General features: G+C 52.3%; 1 protein-coding gene across 1 annotated transcript in view; it reads right to left on the reverse strand.

Moving 5' to 3' along the window:
* FCHSD2 (FCH and double SH3 domains 2) overlaps positions 1 to 18,363 on the reverse strand; it is a gene marked incomplete in the record, with an annotated part of 145,413 nt that overhangs the window by 32,819 nt on the left and 94,231 nt on the right. The window contains 3 exon segments of the mRNA XM_021384110.1: positions 1,564 to 1,635; positions 2,966 to 3,061; positions 8,423 to 8,545. Coding sequence (XP_021239785.1) covers positions 1,564 to 1,635; positions 2,966 to 3,061; positions 8,423 to 8,545 — 291 coding nt within the window.

The raw sequence follows: 18,363 nt of genomic DNA on the forward strand, positions 1-18,363 counted from the left end.
GAAGATGATGTTGAATGATGAAGATGATGTTGGGTGATGAAGATAATGTTGGGTGATGAAGATGTCATTGGGCGAATCCAGCAGACCCCACGTGAGGGCAGCGAGTGCTGCTTCTCCCTCCTGGTGAGGCTTAAAGCACGGCAGAAGAGCCTCTCACTTGTTCCAGCCTGCTACTCACACAGGCCCAGGCTGTTTGGGGAATTCCTTGATGGAAAGGATGGAAGCTGGCTGGGAACCTCTCAATTTGTGCCCCAGAACCGTGCAGATGTTGTACTGAGGGACGTGGTGTAGTGGGGAAACACTGGTGGTGGGTAGATGGTTGGACTGGATCATCTTGGAGGTCTTTTCCAGCCTTGGTGGTTGTATGATTCTAATTATTTCTTACCAAATACTTTTAAAACAAACCATTTCCCCGAGGGACCTTCTTCTTCTAATGAATTTATGCCTGTGAAAATTAACTGAGACGCTGGAATAATTCGAACGTTTTAGCAACATTAACGAACGTATAAACTTAAGGTCAAACCAGTGCATTTGATACGGAAAGATGGACCGCATAGAACTGGAATCTGCAAAAGCATTCACAGCTTTTCCTTAGATGAGTTCCACATCCATGTAACGTTCCCCTTGGCAATAATACTCACAACTGTCACTTTTTCATTCCAGTAACACTTAAATGTTCCAAACGTTGACGGCAGTCACAGCTTCCCATGTATTTAGGCTGAAGCTGCCGCGTGCTCTTGGACCAGGTAGGCATTCAGCATCTGAGTGGATCTAAAATCACCCTACGTGCATCTCCTCCAGTGTTAGTGCTTAGTACGAAAACCATCATGCACATCCCAACGGATCCGAACACCAAGAGCCTCTGCAGACCACGGACAAAGAGAAGATGTGGCAAAAGAATGCTTGGCAATTGCTCTGCTGTTATTCCATCGTTCTCAGGACCTACTGCAAATCCAGAAGCCAAATTCTGAGCCAAATCGGGGGGAACTGGTTACAGTGTGAGCAGCCAGAAGCTGAGGAACTGCAGCGCTGGGAGGAGATGCAGTGATGTGACAGCACAGAAGGGTTCATTGAGCCAGCAGGAGCTGCAGGCCCAGCATCCCCTTCATTGCCTCTGCAGAGCTCTGGGGGTTCAGCAGTGCTGTGTGTATGCTGCCAGGTCACGCAAGTGCCTGTCAGAGAACCGTGTCATTTTCTGTGTTGAAGACTTGAAGGCTAGTGAATTACAGCTCTCTTTTACGTGGGGACTGCCCCTAGTGCTGGCTGCATTGCCTCCGCGCGCTCTGATGGCCTGCAGTTGTGCTGCAAGCTTCCCTGCTCACACCGGAGACCTAACCAGTTACACACATTGCCCTCCTGAGCTGCTCAATTGTAATTCGTGGCACAATCAGCACCATTCTTTTATTCTACCTTAATCTCGCTGTGGAAAAAGCTTGTTTACGTTACAGATGTGTGATGCATTCTGTTGCCACCTCGACACGGCTGCGAATTCGGCATCCCACGGCACATGCAGGGCAGGAGAGACACAAACACCGAGGGCAGGTGAAAAACACTACTGTATACCTCTGCTATTGTCATTCGCATGGCACTGACAGGTGAGGGCTCGATGTCCACCAGCTGAACCGCGTTAAAACTCTGCAGGCAGAGATTGCACAGGGACGGAAACACAGCAGCAAAGGTTAGAGAGGCACAGCAGCAGTTAGGGAGGTTCTGCTCACCGCGCTGCAAAGGACCCGACGCGGTGTGCAAAGGGAGCTGGGAGAGCAACCAGAACAAGTGTCATCTTGTGGCAAGAGAAAGAGAAGGGAAGCGGTGTTACAGGTGTTAGTATTTTTGGAAAAGGAACGCTTGTGGTGGTTCACATCCAGGAGGAGAGCTCCTGAATTTGATGGCCCAAACTGGAGGTGAAGACGTTTTCACCCAAGCCAGTTTAGCAAAGAATTAAAGTCATACTTCCAATACTTGAAGAGTGTGTATAAACAGGAAGGTAACAATTGTTCACGAGGGTGGAGACCGATAGGACAAGGGGGAATGGTTTTAAACTGAGACAGGGGAGGTTCAGGTTGGATATTAGGAGGAAGTTTTTCACTCCGAGGGTGGTGAGGCACTGGAACAGGTTGCCCAAGGAGGTTGTGGATGCCCCGTCCCTGCAGGCATTCAAGGCCAGGCTGGACGTGGCTCTGGGCAGCCTGGGCTGGTGGTTGGCGACCCTGCACTCAGCAGGGGGTTGAAACCAGATGATCTCTGAGGTCCTGTTCAACCCATCTATGATTCACACAAAGCTGCATAAGGATCATGCTTTCCTTCAGGCTAGATTTCTTTTACATTGCCATGTCTTAAGAAAACATTTGTGGTGTGGGTGGCACATCAACACGTCACTTTTTTTGAAGTGTTGACAGGAAATGTATTTACCTGCTCTCAATTTTAACGCCATGAACGACTGCTTTGAAAACAACGGTTGTCCCAGCACAGTATTTTCCAAGGATTTTTGGAATGCAGTGTTTTAATGGCATTCTTTCTAAACAAAGAACTTCTTGTATGTATCTACAGATATTCCTGGAGGAATTCAGAGGAACCAGGATGCTGAGTTTTGAGGACCTCACCTGTGCAGCAAGGAGCTAGAAATGTTCAGCTGGGTGCATCTGGGTGAAACAACAGCAACATTCGTTTGGGTGGAAGCAGAGAAAGGGAGGACTGCTATCGTCCTGCAGGAAGCTTGCTAAAATGATCTGGCTTTTCTGTGGAGCCTGTTGGGTGCTCCATCACCTGCTGCAAGCAGAGCTGCTGCAATCAGGTCACCCGCTGTCCCAAAAATACAGCGTGAGCTTCAAGCAGACTGGTAAACCAGTGAGCACTGGGAGCTTCGGACTGGTACACCAGTGAGCACTGCTCTCTCCCCCCTTTGTAACATTCTTAAAGACAGAGCGAGGGCAAATAAAGCAAAGGAATTCAGCAGTGTCCTTACAGTGTCGCTGTCACTCGGCTGGAACTGGAAAGGCTGCGGTTTGTGAAACACGGAGTTCTCCTGTAAAAACTGCTGTAGATTGTAATCTCGCACCACCTGGAACATAGGAAATGCCATTTAGAGAGGTTGCTTCCCAAGCAGAAGAGCATGCTGCAAACGCTGCTGGAGTAAAACAGCTATCTCCAGCAGAGCCCACATTTGTAGCAGAACCCTGAATGCAACAAAAGGGAAATGCACAGGCTGGTGCTGAGCCATAGAAGTGACCCACAGGAGACACTGGGAGAACTAATGAGTATCTGCTGTTAACCAATGAAAAACACCCTGAGAGCAAAATGGGAAACAAGTCCCACGGGCAGCCCGGTCCCTCCCCACCCATCAACACTGCCCTCTCCTCTTGTCCATCTTTCTTTGTACAGTTTCTTAAATGGAGCTGTCTCATCTTTGCACAAATCAGTGCTTGCAGGAGCTGAAAGGACTGCCTGGAACAGCAGACAGAAAATCAGTTACAAAATTCATTCCTTTCTGTCAGTTCCCTTTCAGAGGAAACCTCCACAGCTCGCATGTTGCTGGTCCAAAAGGAGTTCAGCTGGCAGACTGCTTCCCCAGGAACAGCAGCACTGCAGAACTCAGCTGTATGCGAGCAAGGAACACAACCTGTGCTCTCATGCACTGCAGTGGTGATGGCTGCGTTTCTGGAAGGCTGCACTGCAAACAATTCATCTTAAGCGCCAGAGAGAAAAGTAAACAGTCCTCCAGGGCCAGTACTGCAGTGATTTAGAAGAGGAAAGTGCATAATTACTGCAGGTTAGCATTAACACAGTGAAACGTGTAGCATCAGCCCTCCTACAACGAGCAGCTTGCGTGCGCCCCGATGGGGAAACCCCACACTGCAGGCACTGAGGGCAGAACAGAATACACTCCTTTTTAATGCAGGAACTTTAGGTTGAGTCGAAAGGGAAGACTGAGTTTTCAGGGAAGAAAAAACACCTTCACCGCAGCACTCTGCAGAACTGCTCCCTCCGAGGAGCACAGCGTGGCTGTATCACGAGTGCAGGAATGCTGAGTGCAATGCCCCGGGATGGGTGCAGGGAGCACGGTGCACAGTGCATCTCACAGCTGTTCCAAGCAGAATCAATAGCTGGGACCAAGCGGCAGCTTTCTCAAATGGATTTCCTGTTATTCAGAAATCAGCCCCACGTTCTCCTCCCGCTTCTTTATGAAGCCAGTGCCTGCTGGCATTTTAAAATAGACTTGAAGTCGGAGAGGTGGCACACGCACAGTCAGACTGGAGCGAAAATGCAACCATCGGCCCCAGCTGGAAGAAGTTCCTCAAGGGCAACACTGAAGAAAAGCTACGACTCAAAGTAGCAGAGGGAATTTCAGAAACGTAGCTTTTAGCAAACCAAATTTCCCACCAAGAAACGCGGAAAGCAGGAGCCTGCAGCCAGGCTGTCAGCTGGAAAGGGATCACGGAATGAGAGAATGGTTTGAGTCGGAAGGGGCCTTCAGCACCCATCCAGCCCACCTCCCTGCAGCAAACAGCCTGGCTAAATTGCAGCAAATTGCCTGACCAATCTGGTGGCCTTCTACGATGAAGTGATGGCATTGGTGGATGGGAGGAGGGCGATGGATGTCATCTACCTGGACTTCTCCAAAGCCTTTGACAGGGTCCCTCATCACATCCTTCTGTCTAAATTGGAGAGGTATGGATTTGAAGGATGGACTGTTTGGTGGGTTAGGAACTGGTTGGCTGGACGCAGCCAAAGGGTTGTGATCAATGGTTCCGTGTCAGGGTGGAGGCCGGTCACAAGTGGTGTCCCCCAAGGCTCAGTCCTGGGACCGGTGCTCTTCAATGTCTTTATCAGTGACATAGACGATGGAATTGAGTGCACCCTCAGCAAGTTTGCAGATGACACCAAGCTGAGCGGTGCAGTCGATACACTGGAAATAAGGGAAGCGATCCAGAGGGACCTGGACAGGCTGGAGAAGTGGGCCCATGAGAACCTAATGAGGTTCAACAAGGCCAAATGCAAGGTGCTGCACTTGGGCCAGGGCAATCCCAACTGGGGGAAGAAGTACTTGAAAGCAGCCCTGCAGAGAAGGACTTGGGGGTCCTGGTGGACGAGAAGCTGGACATGAGCCAGCAGTGTGCACTGGCAGCCCCAAAGGCCAACTGTGTTCTGGGCTGCATTGAAAGAGGAGTGGGCAGCAGGGACAGGGATGGGATTGTCCCCCTCTACTCAGCTCTTGTGAGGCCCCATCTGGAGTACTGTGTCCAGGTCTGGGGCCCCCAGCACAAGAAAGACGTGGAGCTCTTGGAACGAATTCAGAGGAGGGCGACCAAGATGATCAGAGGCTGGAGCACCTCTGCTAGGAAGAAAGGTTGAGGGAACTGGGCTTGTTCAGCTTGGAGAAGAGAAGGCTCCGGGGAGACCTCATTGTGGCCTTCCAATACTTGAAGGGAGCGTATAAACAGGAGGGGAACGATTGTTGATGAGGGTGGACAGCGATAGGACAAGGGGGAATGGCTTTAAGCTGAGACAGGGGAGGTTTAGGTTGGATATTAGGAGGAAGTTTTTCACTCGGAGGGTGGTGAGGCACTGGAACAGGTTGCCCAAGGAGGTTGTGGATGCCCCGTCCCTGCAGGCATTCAAGGCCAGGCTGGACGTGGCTCTGGGCAGCCTGGGCTGGTGGTTGGCGACCCTGCACTTGGCAGGGGGGTTGAGAATCGATGATCTTTGAGGTCCTTTTCAACCAAAGCCATTCTATGATTCTATGAATCTATGAAACAGGGCCTTGCCTTTTTGTTAACACAGCATGGGGCTGCAAAACCCTCCAGACCCACAGCAAGCGTGGCCACGATCAGAGCTGCACCGGGCCTTCACCCATCTGGAAAATGCGGTTTGTGACGTGTCCCTGCTCATCCTGCTCCAGTGCAACTCCCCTTGCAGACACGCTGCGCATGGCAAGGAAAAGCCAAAGCTGCTGCCCCAAGGAGCAGCAGGATCTCCTGTAAAGGCAGCTTGGCAAGCCTGCCACCTGGGATTTAAAACTAACAGAGCCCAGGTAAAGCGATAAAACCATGATCGATGTTTTCAGTCTTTGCTCTGACGCCAGGCTGGGTTCTGCTCCCAATAGCTGCCGACAGATTTGGTACAAGTCGAGCATTTTTAAGACACGTGCACAGCGTTCGGGAGCAGCGCATGCTCGGGATTCACCTCTCCTTCCTGAGCTGACTCCTACGGAAACTGTGGACGTTCAGAAGCGAGGATGAGCAAAGTGCAGGAAGTGTCCATCTGCCTGGGGGTAGAGAGGCCCTACAGAGAGATCTGGACAGGCTGGATCTCTGGGCTGAAGCCAACGGGATGAGGTTCGACAAGACCAAGTGCCGGGTCCTGCACTTTGGCTGCAACAACCCCAGGCAGTGCTACAGGCTTGGGGCAGAGTGGCTGGAATTCTGTGTAGAGGAAATGGGCCTGGGGGTATTGGTCGATGCTCGGCTGAGCATGAGCCAGCAGTGTGCCCAGGTGGCCAAGAAGGCCAATGGCATCCTGGCTTGGATCAGAAATAGTGTTGCCAGCAGGAGCAGGGAAGTCATTGTGCCTCTGTACTCAGCGCTGGTGAGCCCCACCTTGAGTACTGTGTCCAGTTTTGGGCCCCTCACTGCAAGAAAGACATTGAGGGCCTGGAGCGTGTTCAGAGGAGGGCGACGAAGCTGGTGAGGGGTCTGGAGCACAGGGCTGATGAGGAGCGGCTGAGGGAGCTGGGGTTGTTCAGTCTGGAGAAGAGGAGGCTCGGGGGAGACCTCATCGCTCTCTATAACTACCTGAAGGGAGGTTGCAGTGAACTGGGGGTCAGCCTCTTCTCTCTTGTAACTAGTGACAGGACGAGGGGGAATGGCTTCAAGTTGCGCCAGGGGAGATTTAGGCTGGATGTTAGGAAATACTACTTTTCTGAAAGAGTGGTCAGGCGCTGGAACGGGCTGCCCAGGGAGGTGGTGGAGTCACCGTCCCTGGAGGTGTTCAAGAAGCATTTAGATATAGCATTGAGAGACATGGTTTAGTGGGGTTATTGGTGGTAGGTGGATGGTTGGACTAGGTGATCTTGTAGGTCTTTTCCAGCCTAGCTCATTCTATGATTCTAGGATTCTACTGAAGTGTGTCTCTGGAATGAGCCACTGCTCGATGCGCTCAGTACAGCAGAGCAGGGCACGCACTGAGAGCACTAACTGGGTACAAACCTCTCCTCTCCACATTCTCGAACCGCAAGGAGAGGACTGGAGCCGAGGAGCTACAAAGCAGTTGTCAGTGATGCTGCTCAGACCTGGCAGGGCTGCCCCAGCTCTCCCCAGCCCCTACGCAAGGAGCCCTGTGCAGACGGAGCGGGGCCGGATCAGAGCGGGGCCGGGCAGCTCCCGCAGCCCAATGCACCAACAGACACGAGATGGGAATGTAGAGATGTTGTAGAGAAGCAGAATTAATAAGAAAACTCCAAATGGTGTTTTTGGGGAAGGCGTGACCTTTAAAGGTCCCGTCCAACCCAGATGATTCCGTCACCCCGTGATGTGAGCTGAGCTGGGCGATGCACAGCGATGCCAATGACTGGAAGTCCTTCACCGACAGAAGATAAAATGGCATTTCCCTTCTGCTTCGCTATGACGACAGCCTTGAAAGCAGCCTGTCTGAATCCACCCTCCGTATCTCCAACAGGGTGCAAGCCAGCACGCCTGCTGCTCAGTACAGAACGCGTTCCACACGCTGCTCTGACACAACGCGCTCTGTTTCCCTGCAGGTGGTTCAGGTATCCGTACAAAGGAATATTATGGCCACACCGAAGCAGCTCGTTTGAGCTCAGTGGCAATTAGTAGTTGTTTTTTTTTGTTTTTTTTTTTTTAGCCCAGCACATGAATTATTGAGGTATCCAAATTATCCTGGAAGCGATCACGTATTTCTGCTCCTGGCTGCTCGACAAAGCAAACAAACCACGACCACGACAGCCCTCAGCTGCTCTCTGTGTTTGCCATTCTTCATTCAAAAGAGAGGGAACGCTGCGATAGTTTGTTTCTAAGCTGACAATCAATTATTAAGAGATGAGCCAAGCGGTTTGGTACGGTTTTCACGTCGTGGATGACTAATGCTGCTCCAGACTACGCAGCACAGGACCCTGAGCAGCAGCTTCTCTTCCTAAACACGCAGAGTGCGTATAATCACAGATCTCTTGGTTGCTGCTCCCCAGAAATCCTGTGCTGGGTAAATGCACTCATGAGAACGCAGTCTGGGTGGCGAGAGGAAAAAGTCTCCCCAGGAAAAGCGTCTCGTTTCTTTTAACTTAATACCACCACTCTGGAGTAACCAAAAATAATAAGCCTTCAGTTTTGTCATTATTTTGGAAGCAAGTCTGGGAACCTATATATGCTCTAAGTATTCGGTTACAAAGAATCATTCAGCTCCAACTCACCCTGCTGGAAGTCTCCAGTAAAAACTGGAACGTGTTCTGTACGGCTTGGCACGTCTCGAGCTCAGTCCTGCTGAATGCCATTAAATAATCCTTCAGGTGATCGTACACGTTCCCATCCAGAGCCTGGAGGAAGAGACAACCGATTGAAGGAGAGCACCGTGCACTTCAGAGCGTGACGTACAGAACAACACAACCGTGGCATCACGAAGGTTGGAGATGATCCCCAAGACCCCCCTGGCCCACCCCCACCACGCCGTGGGCCACGTCCCCAAGTGCCACAACTCGCTGCTCCAGAACACCTCCAGGGGCGGCCTGTCCCCATTTATGAACAGTCACCTTCGGCTTTCTGTGATGCCCATCTGAAGGCTTTCAAGACATGATCACCCGGGCCTACTGTGGCAGCCTTGGACAGTGACAGGCAGACGTATTTCGCTTGGATGGGGAGGAACAGCAGCACCTATTTCCATTAGATGGCACCACAGAGCACCGCAACAGCTCCACCAGGGGTTACACCATTTGCACCCAGTTGTGCAGCCCAGCACCCAGCTCAGGTTCAAGGAGATGCCGTGGTGGGACACAGGTGACCCAGGAGCCGCGGGGCCAAGCGGTGCCATGTGCCCAGAGGGGCTCCAGGTGGCCCTGCCACGGCACTGTGATGCGCAGGCTGCACTCACGGCTGGATGCTCCTCACCCAGTGCTCACTGAGAGCTGCCGGCTCACGGCACGCATGAGGAATGCCCAACGCTGAGCAGAAAGTTGGCATAAGCTCAGTAACTCCCCGAGGATAACACCGAAGTTCAAACGGAGAAGCCCCGTTGTAACGAGAGCCATAAAACCACAGCGCACAGCCGGGGCGACGCGGAGGTTTAGTGCAAGCTCGGTGCTGAACCAACACCAGCTCTCAAGTAGCTGACGATTCCATTTCGTGTCACATATTCACTTTCATGGTAGGTTTCCTTGGGGTCCCGTCCAACCCAAGCCATTCTGTGATTCTGTGCACCAGATCTGGAGGTTGGCGGCCCTGCCTGTGGCAAGGGGGGGTTGGAACTCGATCCAAAATTGTATATCCCAAATGCACTTTAAGAGGCACTGCTTTCCTCACCGCCCAGCCACCAGGTGCTGTTTTACTGATGGTTTGTCCTGCAACACACTGCTAGTTCCTAAGGCACGATCTGCTGCCAGACGGAAGGGATGCCGTCCTGTGTACCTGGGCAGGCTGCAGAGGTGGGCCCAAGCCAACCTCATGGAGTTCAGCAAGGCCAAGGGCAAGGTCCTGCACATGGGTCAGGGCAACCCCAAGCAGAGATACAGGTTGGGCGGAGAATGGCTGGAGAGCAGCCCTGAGGAGAAGGATCTGGGGGTGTCGGTGGGTGAAAGACTCAACGTGAGCCAGCAATGTGCGCTGGCAGCCCAGAAGGCCAAACTGTATCCTGGGCTGCATCAAGGGAAGCATGACCAGCAGGGCGAGGGAGGGGATTCTGCCCCTCTGCTCTGCTCTCGTGAGACCCCACCTGGAGCACTGCGTCCAGTCCTGGGGCCCCCAGCACAAGAAGGACAGGGAGCTGTTGGAGCAGGTCCAGGGGAGGGCCACCAAGATGATCAGAGGGCTGGAGCACCTCACCTACGAGGACAGGGTGAGAGAGCTGGGGCTCTGCAGCCTGGAGAAAGTTCCTGGGGGGACCTTATAGCGACCTTCCAGGACCTGGAGGTGCCTACAGGAAAGCTGGGGAGGGACTTTGTATATGGGCAAGTAGTGACAGGACAAGGGGAAATGGTTTTGAACTGGTGCATTTATCAATTTCATTTTATGAAACAAATGGCTGAGAACTGCTGCATGCCAGTTTCCATCCTGACCCTGCCCCAAACGGAGCCTGCAGGCTTTTGGGATTGAGTGGATCTGTCCCTGAAGCTCTTCAGACCAAGCACTGCGTTGGAGAGCATCTCTGCTAATAAATGTAAATAAACAGTTTCAACTCAGCAAAGCAGTTGTATCTGGTCAGTCTGCAAAGCAGCTGCCAGTTGTATTCCAGTATGCTCTCAACAGAGGTTCCCAAACCCACAAAGCAACTACCTGAAAGTTCCCCCCACCTTCATGTCATGCTGCTTTTGAGTCAGGCCCAGCAGGATGGACTCCTGTCACTGAGCTGATGACTAAATTGCAATGGAGTGGGTTCCTGCAGGCCCTGCACAGCTGGAACTGCAGCACCCCAAGACAGATGATGGCAAAAATAGGGCTGGGGAAGCTCAGCCTTTCCTATACACCAACCCACAGTGCCCTGGAAAATAGTGGAGGGACACGCTGTGCTCACGTAAAGCTGAGGGAATCTCATCTCAACACCTGCTTGTTCCCTGCAGCTTCTACCTGCAGCTCCTTCAGAATGACTGCTTCAATCTGCAGCTGCCTTCTGCAGTTCTAGAAGTGTAAGAAGACATAGAACATTAACTTCTTTTTCATCCACAGCCCTGAAGTTACTCCCCATTATACTCCCAGAGGTGATGCAGAGGGCATATGAGGAAGACAACGTCGAAGAAAAGTCTGGCAAAACATGAGCGAGCGCACAGATCTGTCAGCACGGCAGAACTGCAGCACAGCCTCCCTCTGCCATTAATTAACAGTGCTTTCACTGTGATTAAATCCTTAAATAATGATGAGAGCTGCCAGGACTGAAGTTATTGCAGTCAGTGCCATACGAGACAGCCACGTAAACCTGCAGCTCCAACATGCACTGGAGAGCTCAGGACGTGGAAACAGCATTGTATGGGAAAAGGGGTGTTGCCCCAGCCAGAGGATGAGAGCTTCCAATGGCCGGGCATCCATCCACTCCACACAATGGCAATGACTGTATCATAGAATCACAGAGTGCTTAGAGTTGGAAGGCACCTCTGGAGGCCATCTAGTCCAACTCCCCTGCAGTGCACAGGGACACCACAGCTCCATCAGGTTGCCCAGGGCCTGGTCCAACCTCACCATGAGAGTCTCCAGGGATGGGGCATCCACCACAGCTCTGGGCAACCTGTTCCAGTACCCCACCACCCTCACTGTAACAGACTTGATCCTTATATCCAACCTCAATCTCCCATCCCTGAGCTTGAAGCCATTTCCCCTTGTTCTGTCACCACAGCCCCTGCTGAAGAGTCTGTCCCCTTCTTTCCTGTCGCTCCCCTTCAGATACTGACAGGCCGCTCTCAGGTCACCTCGCAGCCTTCTCTTCTCCATGCTGCACAGCCCCAGCTCTCAGCCTGTCCTCGTAGGAGAGCTGTTCCATCCCTGGATCATTGCTGTGTCCCTCCTCTGGACGCGCTCCATCAGCTCCATGTCTCTCCTGCACTGAGCACTCCCCATCTGGACGCAGTGCTCCAGCTGAGGCCTCACAGGTGCAGACCTTGCACTTGGATTTGTTGAAGCTCACGAGGTTCACCTGGGCCCACAGGTGAAGCCCACAGGTGAGCCCACAGGCTCAGCCTGTCTAGGTCCCTGTGGATGGCATCCCGTCCATCCCCATCTGCTGTGTCACTGCACCCCACAGCTTGGTGTCACCCACAAACTGCCGAGGGTGCACGTGACCCCACTGTCAGTGTCACTGATGAAGATACTAAAGAGTACTGGTCCCAGCACTGACCCATGTGGGACACCAGGCATCACTGATCTCCATCACGCTGACCACTGGCTGGGTGTGTTCACGCTAAGACAAAGGATTTCAGCGCGCAGCACTAACAGTCCCATGGGATCTCAGCACAGCCGACGTGGAGCTCAGCTACGCGCGCACGCTGACCCTAAGCACCGAGCACTCGGGTTTGAAATGAAATCCTCTCAGCATTTCTGATCACACACACCCCGAGGAGGGACCCTCCTCACCCCTCGCTTGCCATTACACGCCAGTGGCTTTTGTTCTCCTGAACCCCAGCAGAATGCAACACCGCATCACTTCACCGCCTTGGAATCGGTCTGAAAAAAATCTGTGACCTTTTTTTTTTCTTGTTTTCCCAACCCAAAAAGGGAAATCAGTCATTTCTTCCAACGCATTTCACACCAGAACTACGACAACGTGCAGGAACACAGAATTAGCATTCTCAAAGGTAGAAAAAAAAAAAACGCCTTTTTTTTTTTAATGAAATAATTCCAGTGGAATCGTTGCACAGAAGGCACAGCACTTCTCTGCCTGCAAGCTGCGCTGGTGCTGGCTCAAATGAGGACTGAGAAAGTCTGAACCTCAGCAAGGGCAGCGGGTGCACGAACACAAGGCACGGTGTTTTCCTAAGAAATCCTTTCCCGCTGATTCAAACTGATACACTCGGATACTGGGGTGCAGAGAGAATGTTTTTCTGGATTCTATGTGAAGTTTCAAGTATAAGCCAGGAGAAGAGAAGGCCCCGAGGTGACCTGAGAGCGGCCTTCAGCCTCGAGAAGGGCTTTGGGAAGGAGGGGACAGGCTCCTCAGTGGGGTCTGTGTGACAGGACAGGGGGAAATGGTTTCAAACCAAAAGAGAGGAGGCTTAGACTGGATGTAGGGAAGTTGTTTGCAATAAGGGCGGTGAGGCGCTGGCACAGGTTGCTCAGAGCCCCGTCTCCTGGCCTTGGGTGTCTGCAGGGATGTGCTGAAGGCCTGGATGGTATCTTTACTGCAGGAACTTTCACAGTGTGTTCAAACTCAAGCTCTCACTGAGCCACCTGAAGTCTGGGCCGTGAGACCACAGGAAGCTCAGACACAGTGCAGCTGCTCTGGGAGCTGTGCCATGCCCACCACACTCTGGGGCACAGCCTTTCCCCCACCCTCACCTGACCCCTGCAGAGCTGTAGGGCCACGAGGGGCTGTAGGCCCATGAGGAGCTGTAGGGCCATGAAGGGTTGTAGGCCCATAAGGAGCTGTAGGGCCTTGAGGGGTTGTAGGGCCATGAGGGGTTGTAGGCCCACGAGGAGTTGTAGGGCCTTGAGGAGCTGTAGGCCCATGAGGAGCTGTAGGGCCATGAAGGGTTGTAGGCCCATAAGGAGCTGTAGGGCCTTGAGGGGTTGTAGGGCCATGAGGGGTTGTAGGCCCACGAGGAGTTGTAGGGCCTTGAGGAGCTGTAGGCCCATGAGGGGTTGTAGGGTTATGAGGAGCTGTAGGGCCGCCATGATCGTCCCCTCCGCCTCCTGTGCTCTGGGCCCAAGAACCTAAGGAACCCCAGCTGCTCCTCAGGCATTTTGCCCTCCAGACCCTTCCCCATCTCCGCAGCCCTCCTCTGGACGCTCTCTGACAGCTCTGTGTCCCTCTGACATTGCAGTGCTGGAAGTGGGGCTGCACAGCAGAGCAGAGGGGACAGCCCCTCCCCTCTCCCCTCTCCCAGTGGCCTTGCTGGGCCTGGTGCCCCCAGGGGACCACTGCCCTTTGGGCTGCAGGGCACTGTGCTGGCTCAGACCCAGCTTGCCCCCAGCAGAACCCCCAGACCCATATCCATGGGGCGGCTCTCCAGCCCTCGTCCCCCCACCTGACCGCATCCCACAGCTCATACATCATCACTGGGGGGGGTTTGCCGTGTCCCTGGCACGCTGATGTGAAGGCAAAGCATTTCCTCGCATGGGTGGAGGGAAGAGGCCAAACTTGGGCCCGAGCCTGCCCCTCCCTGTCTGCAGGCTGAGCATGGAAAGATAAGGAGAAGTTGTAGAGGAACCGACCGAAAATCATTGTGTTTGCAGACCGATAAGTTTTTACATTATCTGTTATCCCAATGGTCTGGCATCACGGCAACGGAGCCCATTTTCCTGCTCAGTAACCAAAACAAAACCCCAAAATAATAAGGGAGATCTGTATCACAGGCGCCTTCTTCCATCTATTTTGGGTCAAGTTAAATTAAACAACTGCAATTTAATTATGATGCCGCCCTATTCTCCTTTCCATTGGAAGCCCTGTTCTCCCCGCCCCCCATGTTTTGCTTTGGGAACAACCTGTAAGCCATTCAGAAGAGGGTCTGTTTTTCTTCCTCTATTTTCCTAAGCGCTTCTCCAAACCTCTTTCCACTTCACATTAAAACACCGATATAAACTGCACAGCACACCCACGGAATAAAGCTTCTCTGTGGCCCTCTTTAGAACTTACAGCCATAACCCATCGGGGGACGCTGCAGCTGGAGAATTTTCAGCTGAGTTCATTTGATAAATGAGGCTCCCACTGTATTAATTTTCACGTGCTGATACCTCAGAGGTTTGTGACCGGCAGGGAAAACTAAAGGGCTGGGGTCACACAGCAGGAGCAGAACGGTTAGCAGCCATGACTACAACTAAAAGCTCAGCTGCAGCATCCTTGGGGTCTCTGAGAGGTGCAGCACCCCAAGCACAGCAATGGATCTCAGCTTCTTGGATGGCAGTGGCACGCAGCAGCGCTTCCCAAGGACACTGTGAGAGAAAGGAAGGAAGGGCAGGAAAACCCATTCCACAGCGATTTTCCCTTAGAAATGCTGAGTGCTCTTCCTGCTGGGGATTTACCCCAGGCATCTCCTCCTCCTGGCTCAGAAGAGGAGCTTGCTTTCCGTGAGCCAGCAGCTTTTTCATCCCTTCACTCGCTGCAGCATCGCTCACTCCTTCGTCATCGAGACATCCCAACATAAAAGTGAATCACGTCCGCGGGTGTTTGTCAACAGAACGCAGCTCCAAGTACATAAATTACCAACAAACCCACGATCAAAGCCGTGTAAGCGTTCCCGAGCAGCGTGCCTGCAGCAGCCACGGATCTGCTGACGTACCGCTCGACTCAGCTCCTTTCTGCAGCCCTGGGCAGAGCAGTCCCGCAGCACTACAGCACCCTGATTCTGAAGCCTGAGCTCTGCTTTAAAAGTGGCTGGAAGCCAGCTGCCCATCCTGCCCCTTAGGGGTTCTCTGTCCAACAAAAATCCTGCAAAAGCGTGTGGAAGCAAGTAGAGAAGGCAGGCTGCCCTGCAAAGAAAGCAGATGACAAAGGCCTACCCCCTTATCTGGATCAGAAAGCTGGCGCTGGATTTCTTCAGCCAAAAAGGAGCAAGAACCTTCAAAGCTCAGCTCTGTAAAGCCAGAATGTCGAGCTGTGTCGTAGTACAGCCAGTTTGCATCCAGTGAAACACAGAGCTAAGCTAAGGCCATAGGAATTCTGTATTTTCCAGGACAACCTTGCGCATCCAAAGCTGCCGTCGCGCTTGGCACAGTGCTCGGCATGCTGCAGGCTGATGTCCAGGCCCAGATCACTCGGTGACCTCTCACTGGCTGGTTCTGACCGTGAGCAACAGGAATTGGGTGGCGAAAACACGGCCACACTGAAGAAAACAGATTTGGGCAGAGTGAGGAACGCCGCTACGCTGGGCAGACAGCTGCTGCTCCAAATGCAGAGGCTTGAGAGCAGGGGCTGATGTGAAAGAGCTCCTTGCACCAAGAGCCAGATCTCCTCCTCTCCTTAGAGGGGGGATGCCTGCAGCCACCTGCAAGGGCAGCCCGTGCTCCTCACCCCGCAGGGGCATTCCTGAGCGGAACGTCATTCATCTGCTCACGCTGGCGTCCCTTCGGCACTTGGTAAAAATTAAACACTACAGGGGGAACAATCGAGTTTGACTAGAATTTCCCAATTAAAACAGCTTTCAGTCACTTCCTCTGCACCAGGAAGGAGCTTTTCTAACTGTCTTGCTATCGTGCTGCCGTCAAGTTAATGAACTGCTTGTGTTCATAGAACCATAGAATCACAGAATCACCAAGGTTGGAAAAGACCCACAAGATCATCCAGTCCAACCATCCACCTACCACCAATAACCCCACTAAACCATGGCCCTCACCAGAACATCTGAACGTTCCTTGAACACAAGGATCCTTGCTTTTCTCCTTCCTTTTGCTTCATTCTCTTCCTTTTCTTTAGCAAACACCCTGCACGACTGCGCGTTCCCCGGGAGGACAGCGCTGAACGCAGAACGGCTGCAAACACGGGAGCAGAAAATATTCCAAGGAGGTGCTGAGACAAACCCACGCTGCTCAGGAGCAATAAAACGACGACAAAAATGGAGGAGTGAGGAGAAGGAAAGTTAGTGAAGCACACCAACAGCTGCGTGCTGAACCAACACACGAAAGTCACAGGAAGTATCTGCACTTCTTCCTCCTCTCCCCCACGCTAGAGGAGCTTTCATCACAGCAAACAGAGGAGCAAGAGACAGGAGAAGACAACAGCGCACTGATTCTCTCTGCCTGCCGCTCAGCTCGGGGCTCAGAAACACACTCTGCACTTTCCCTTGCCCCAGAGCTCTGCACTTTCCAATGCCAACGGTTTGGGGCTTGCCTGCAAGCTTTTTGTTCGGCCTCATGAGTCCCCTGGTGATTGCTCCGCATGCCACTTTGTTCCTTCACCATTTAGGCAGGGTTGCTGTTTTTAGAGACCAAACCTTCGAAGCTGGTGCACGGCAGCCAACGATGAGCACAGTGAAATACGTCAGCAACCCATGGCCATCATCCCACCCAGAGCCACAAAGCCCCTTTAAGCCAAGTGTAAGTGAAATTAATGCTAATAATGAGTACTGCCAGGCTCGGCTCCAGCAGCCCACATGACAGAGCGCTGCTGCTGGCACAGTTCATGGGCAGAAGCTGCTGGGTGAACCCAGCACCAATGGACCCTGCCCTCTGTGTGCCCTGCATGGCAGAGACCGATGGGGACAGTGTTCGGTCAGCACATGTGGGTGGGAGAAGAACTGCGCCTCGCTCAGTGGGAACGCCCCGAAGGAAGATCAGCCTAAGAAGGGGAAACCACATCTTCAGCTTTGACTGGTTAAGGTTTAAAAAGAACCTGGAAGATGGAAACAGATTCGCTGTCATTCAGAAACGCACTCGGTTTCCCAAAAAGATTTTAAGTGTCATCTCCAAAGACCTCGCGGACCAACGTTTCTATCGTAGCATAGGAATAAACCCCACGTGGGGTCCTTCTGACGTGGCTAATTCGCTATGAACTGCACTGGTGCAATCATGTGTGCTCTTGTCCTTCCCTCTCCTTGGGACAAAGTCACTTCTGGCTGGGATCTAGCGCTCGGGGACAGGCTTTGTGGCAGGCTGTCACCACCCAGTCACCCTCACATTGGATCAGTACGCCATGCTGCTCCGGCCAATAACGCCTGGCTTCCATCACCCTTGAAAACCTTACATCTACACAAGCGTGCACGTAAAAATTCATTCCATGTCACATCTCATGGCTCTGAGTAGTTAAACAATACACCCTGAGATGATAAAACACATTCAGAAAAGCCCAAAACGCATACGGAAGCGATAAATGCAAAGAGCAGTTGGGAACAGCAGCCCATGCTGGAGCAGACAAGGATTTGCTGGACACGTTTATCTGAAGAAGTAAATGAAATACACACCGGATAACACAGTGAGTGTGGCTGAAGTGATAATGAAGAAATGGAGTCATAGAATCATCCTAGAATGGCTTGGGTTGGATGGGACCTCAAGGATCACCAAGCTCCAACCTCCCTGCCACAGACAGGGCCGCCAACCTCCACATCTAATACTGGACCAGGGCCCCATCCAACCTGGCCCTGAACACCTCCAGGGACGGGGCATCCACAACCAATTAATAAAACATTCCATTTTTCATTCAGCAATTAACAAAAACAGTTCTACAGTTCATTCGTTTAAACCAGAAAGCTGTTTTCTACACGTCACCATGCTTCAGTCAAAAGCAGCTTCAAATAAAGCAGCCTCTTCAAATCAACTTAAAAGACAACCACAGATCAGGATATTGTCATGACCCTTTCCAGCCAACAATTTTTCTTCTAATACCTTTGAATCATGTCAGTGTTTTTTTCATTACAACTTCTGAGCTTCTGTAACTCTGAGTTATGGGACTCATAACTCCGAGGTACGGGACACTAAAATCCTTGAGCTGAACTGCTTAAAATTCCCCAAAATGTAGGGACACAGTTAGCGGGCACGGGGGGGGACGGGCTGATGGTTGGACTTGAAGATC

Source organism: Numida meleagris, chromosome 1, assembly GCF_002078875.1.
Source record: "Numida meleagris isolate 19003 breed g44 Domestic line chromosome 1, NumMel1.0, whole genome shotgun sequence".
NCBI lineage: Eukaryota > Metazoa > Chordata > Aves > Galliformes > Numididae > Numida > Numida meleagris.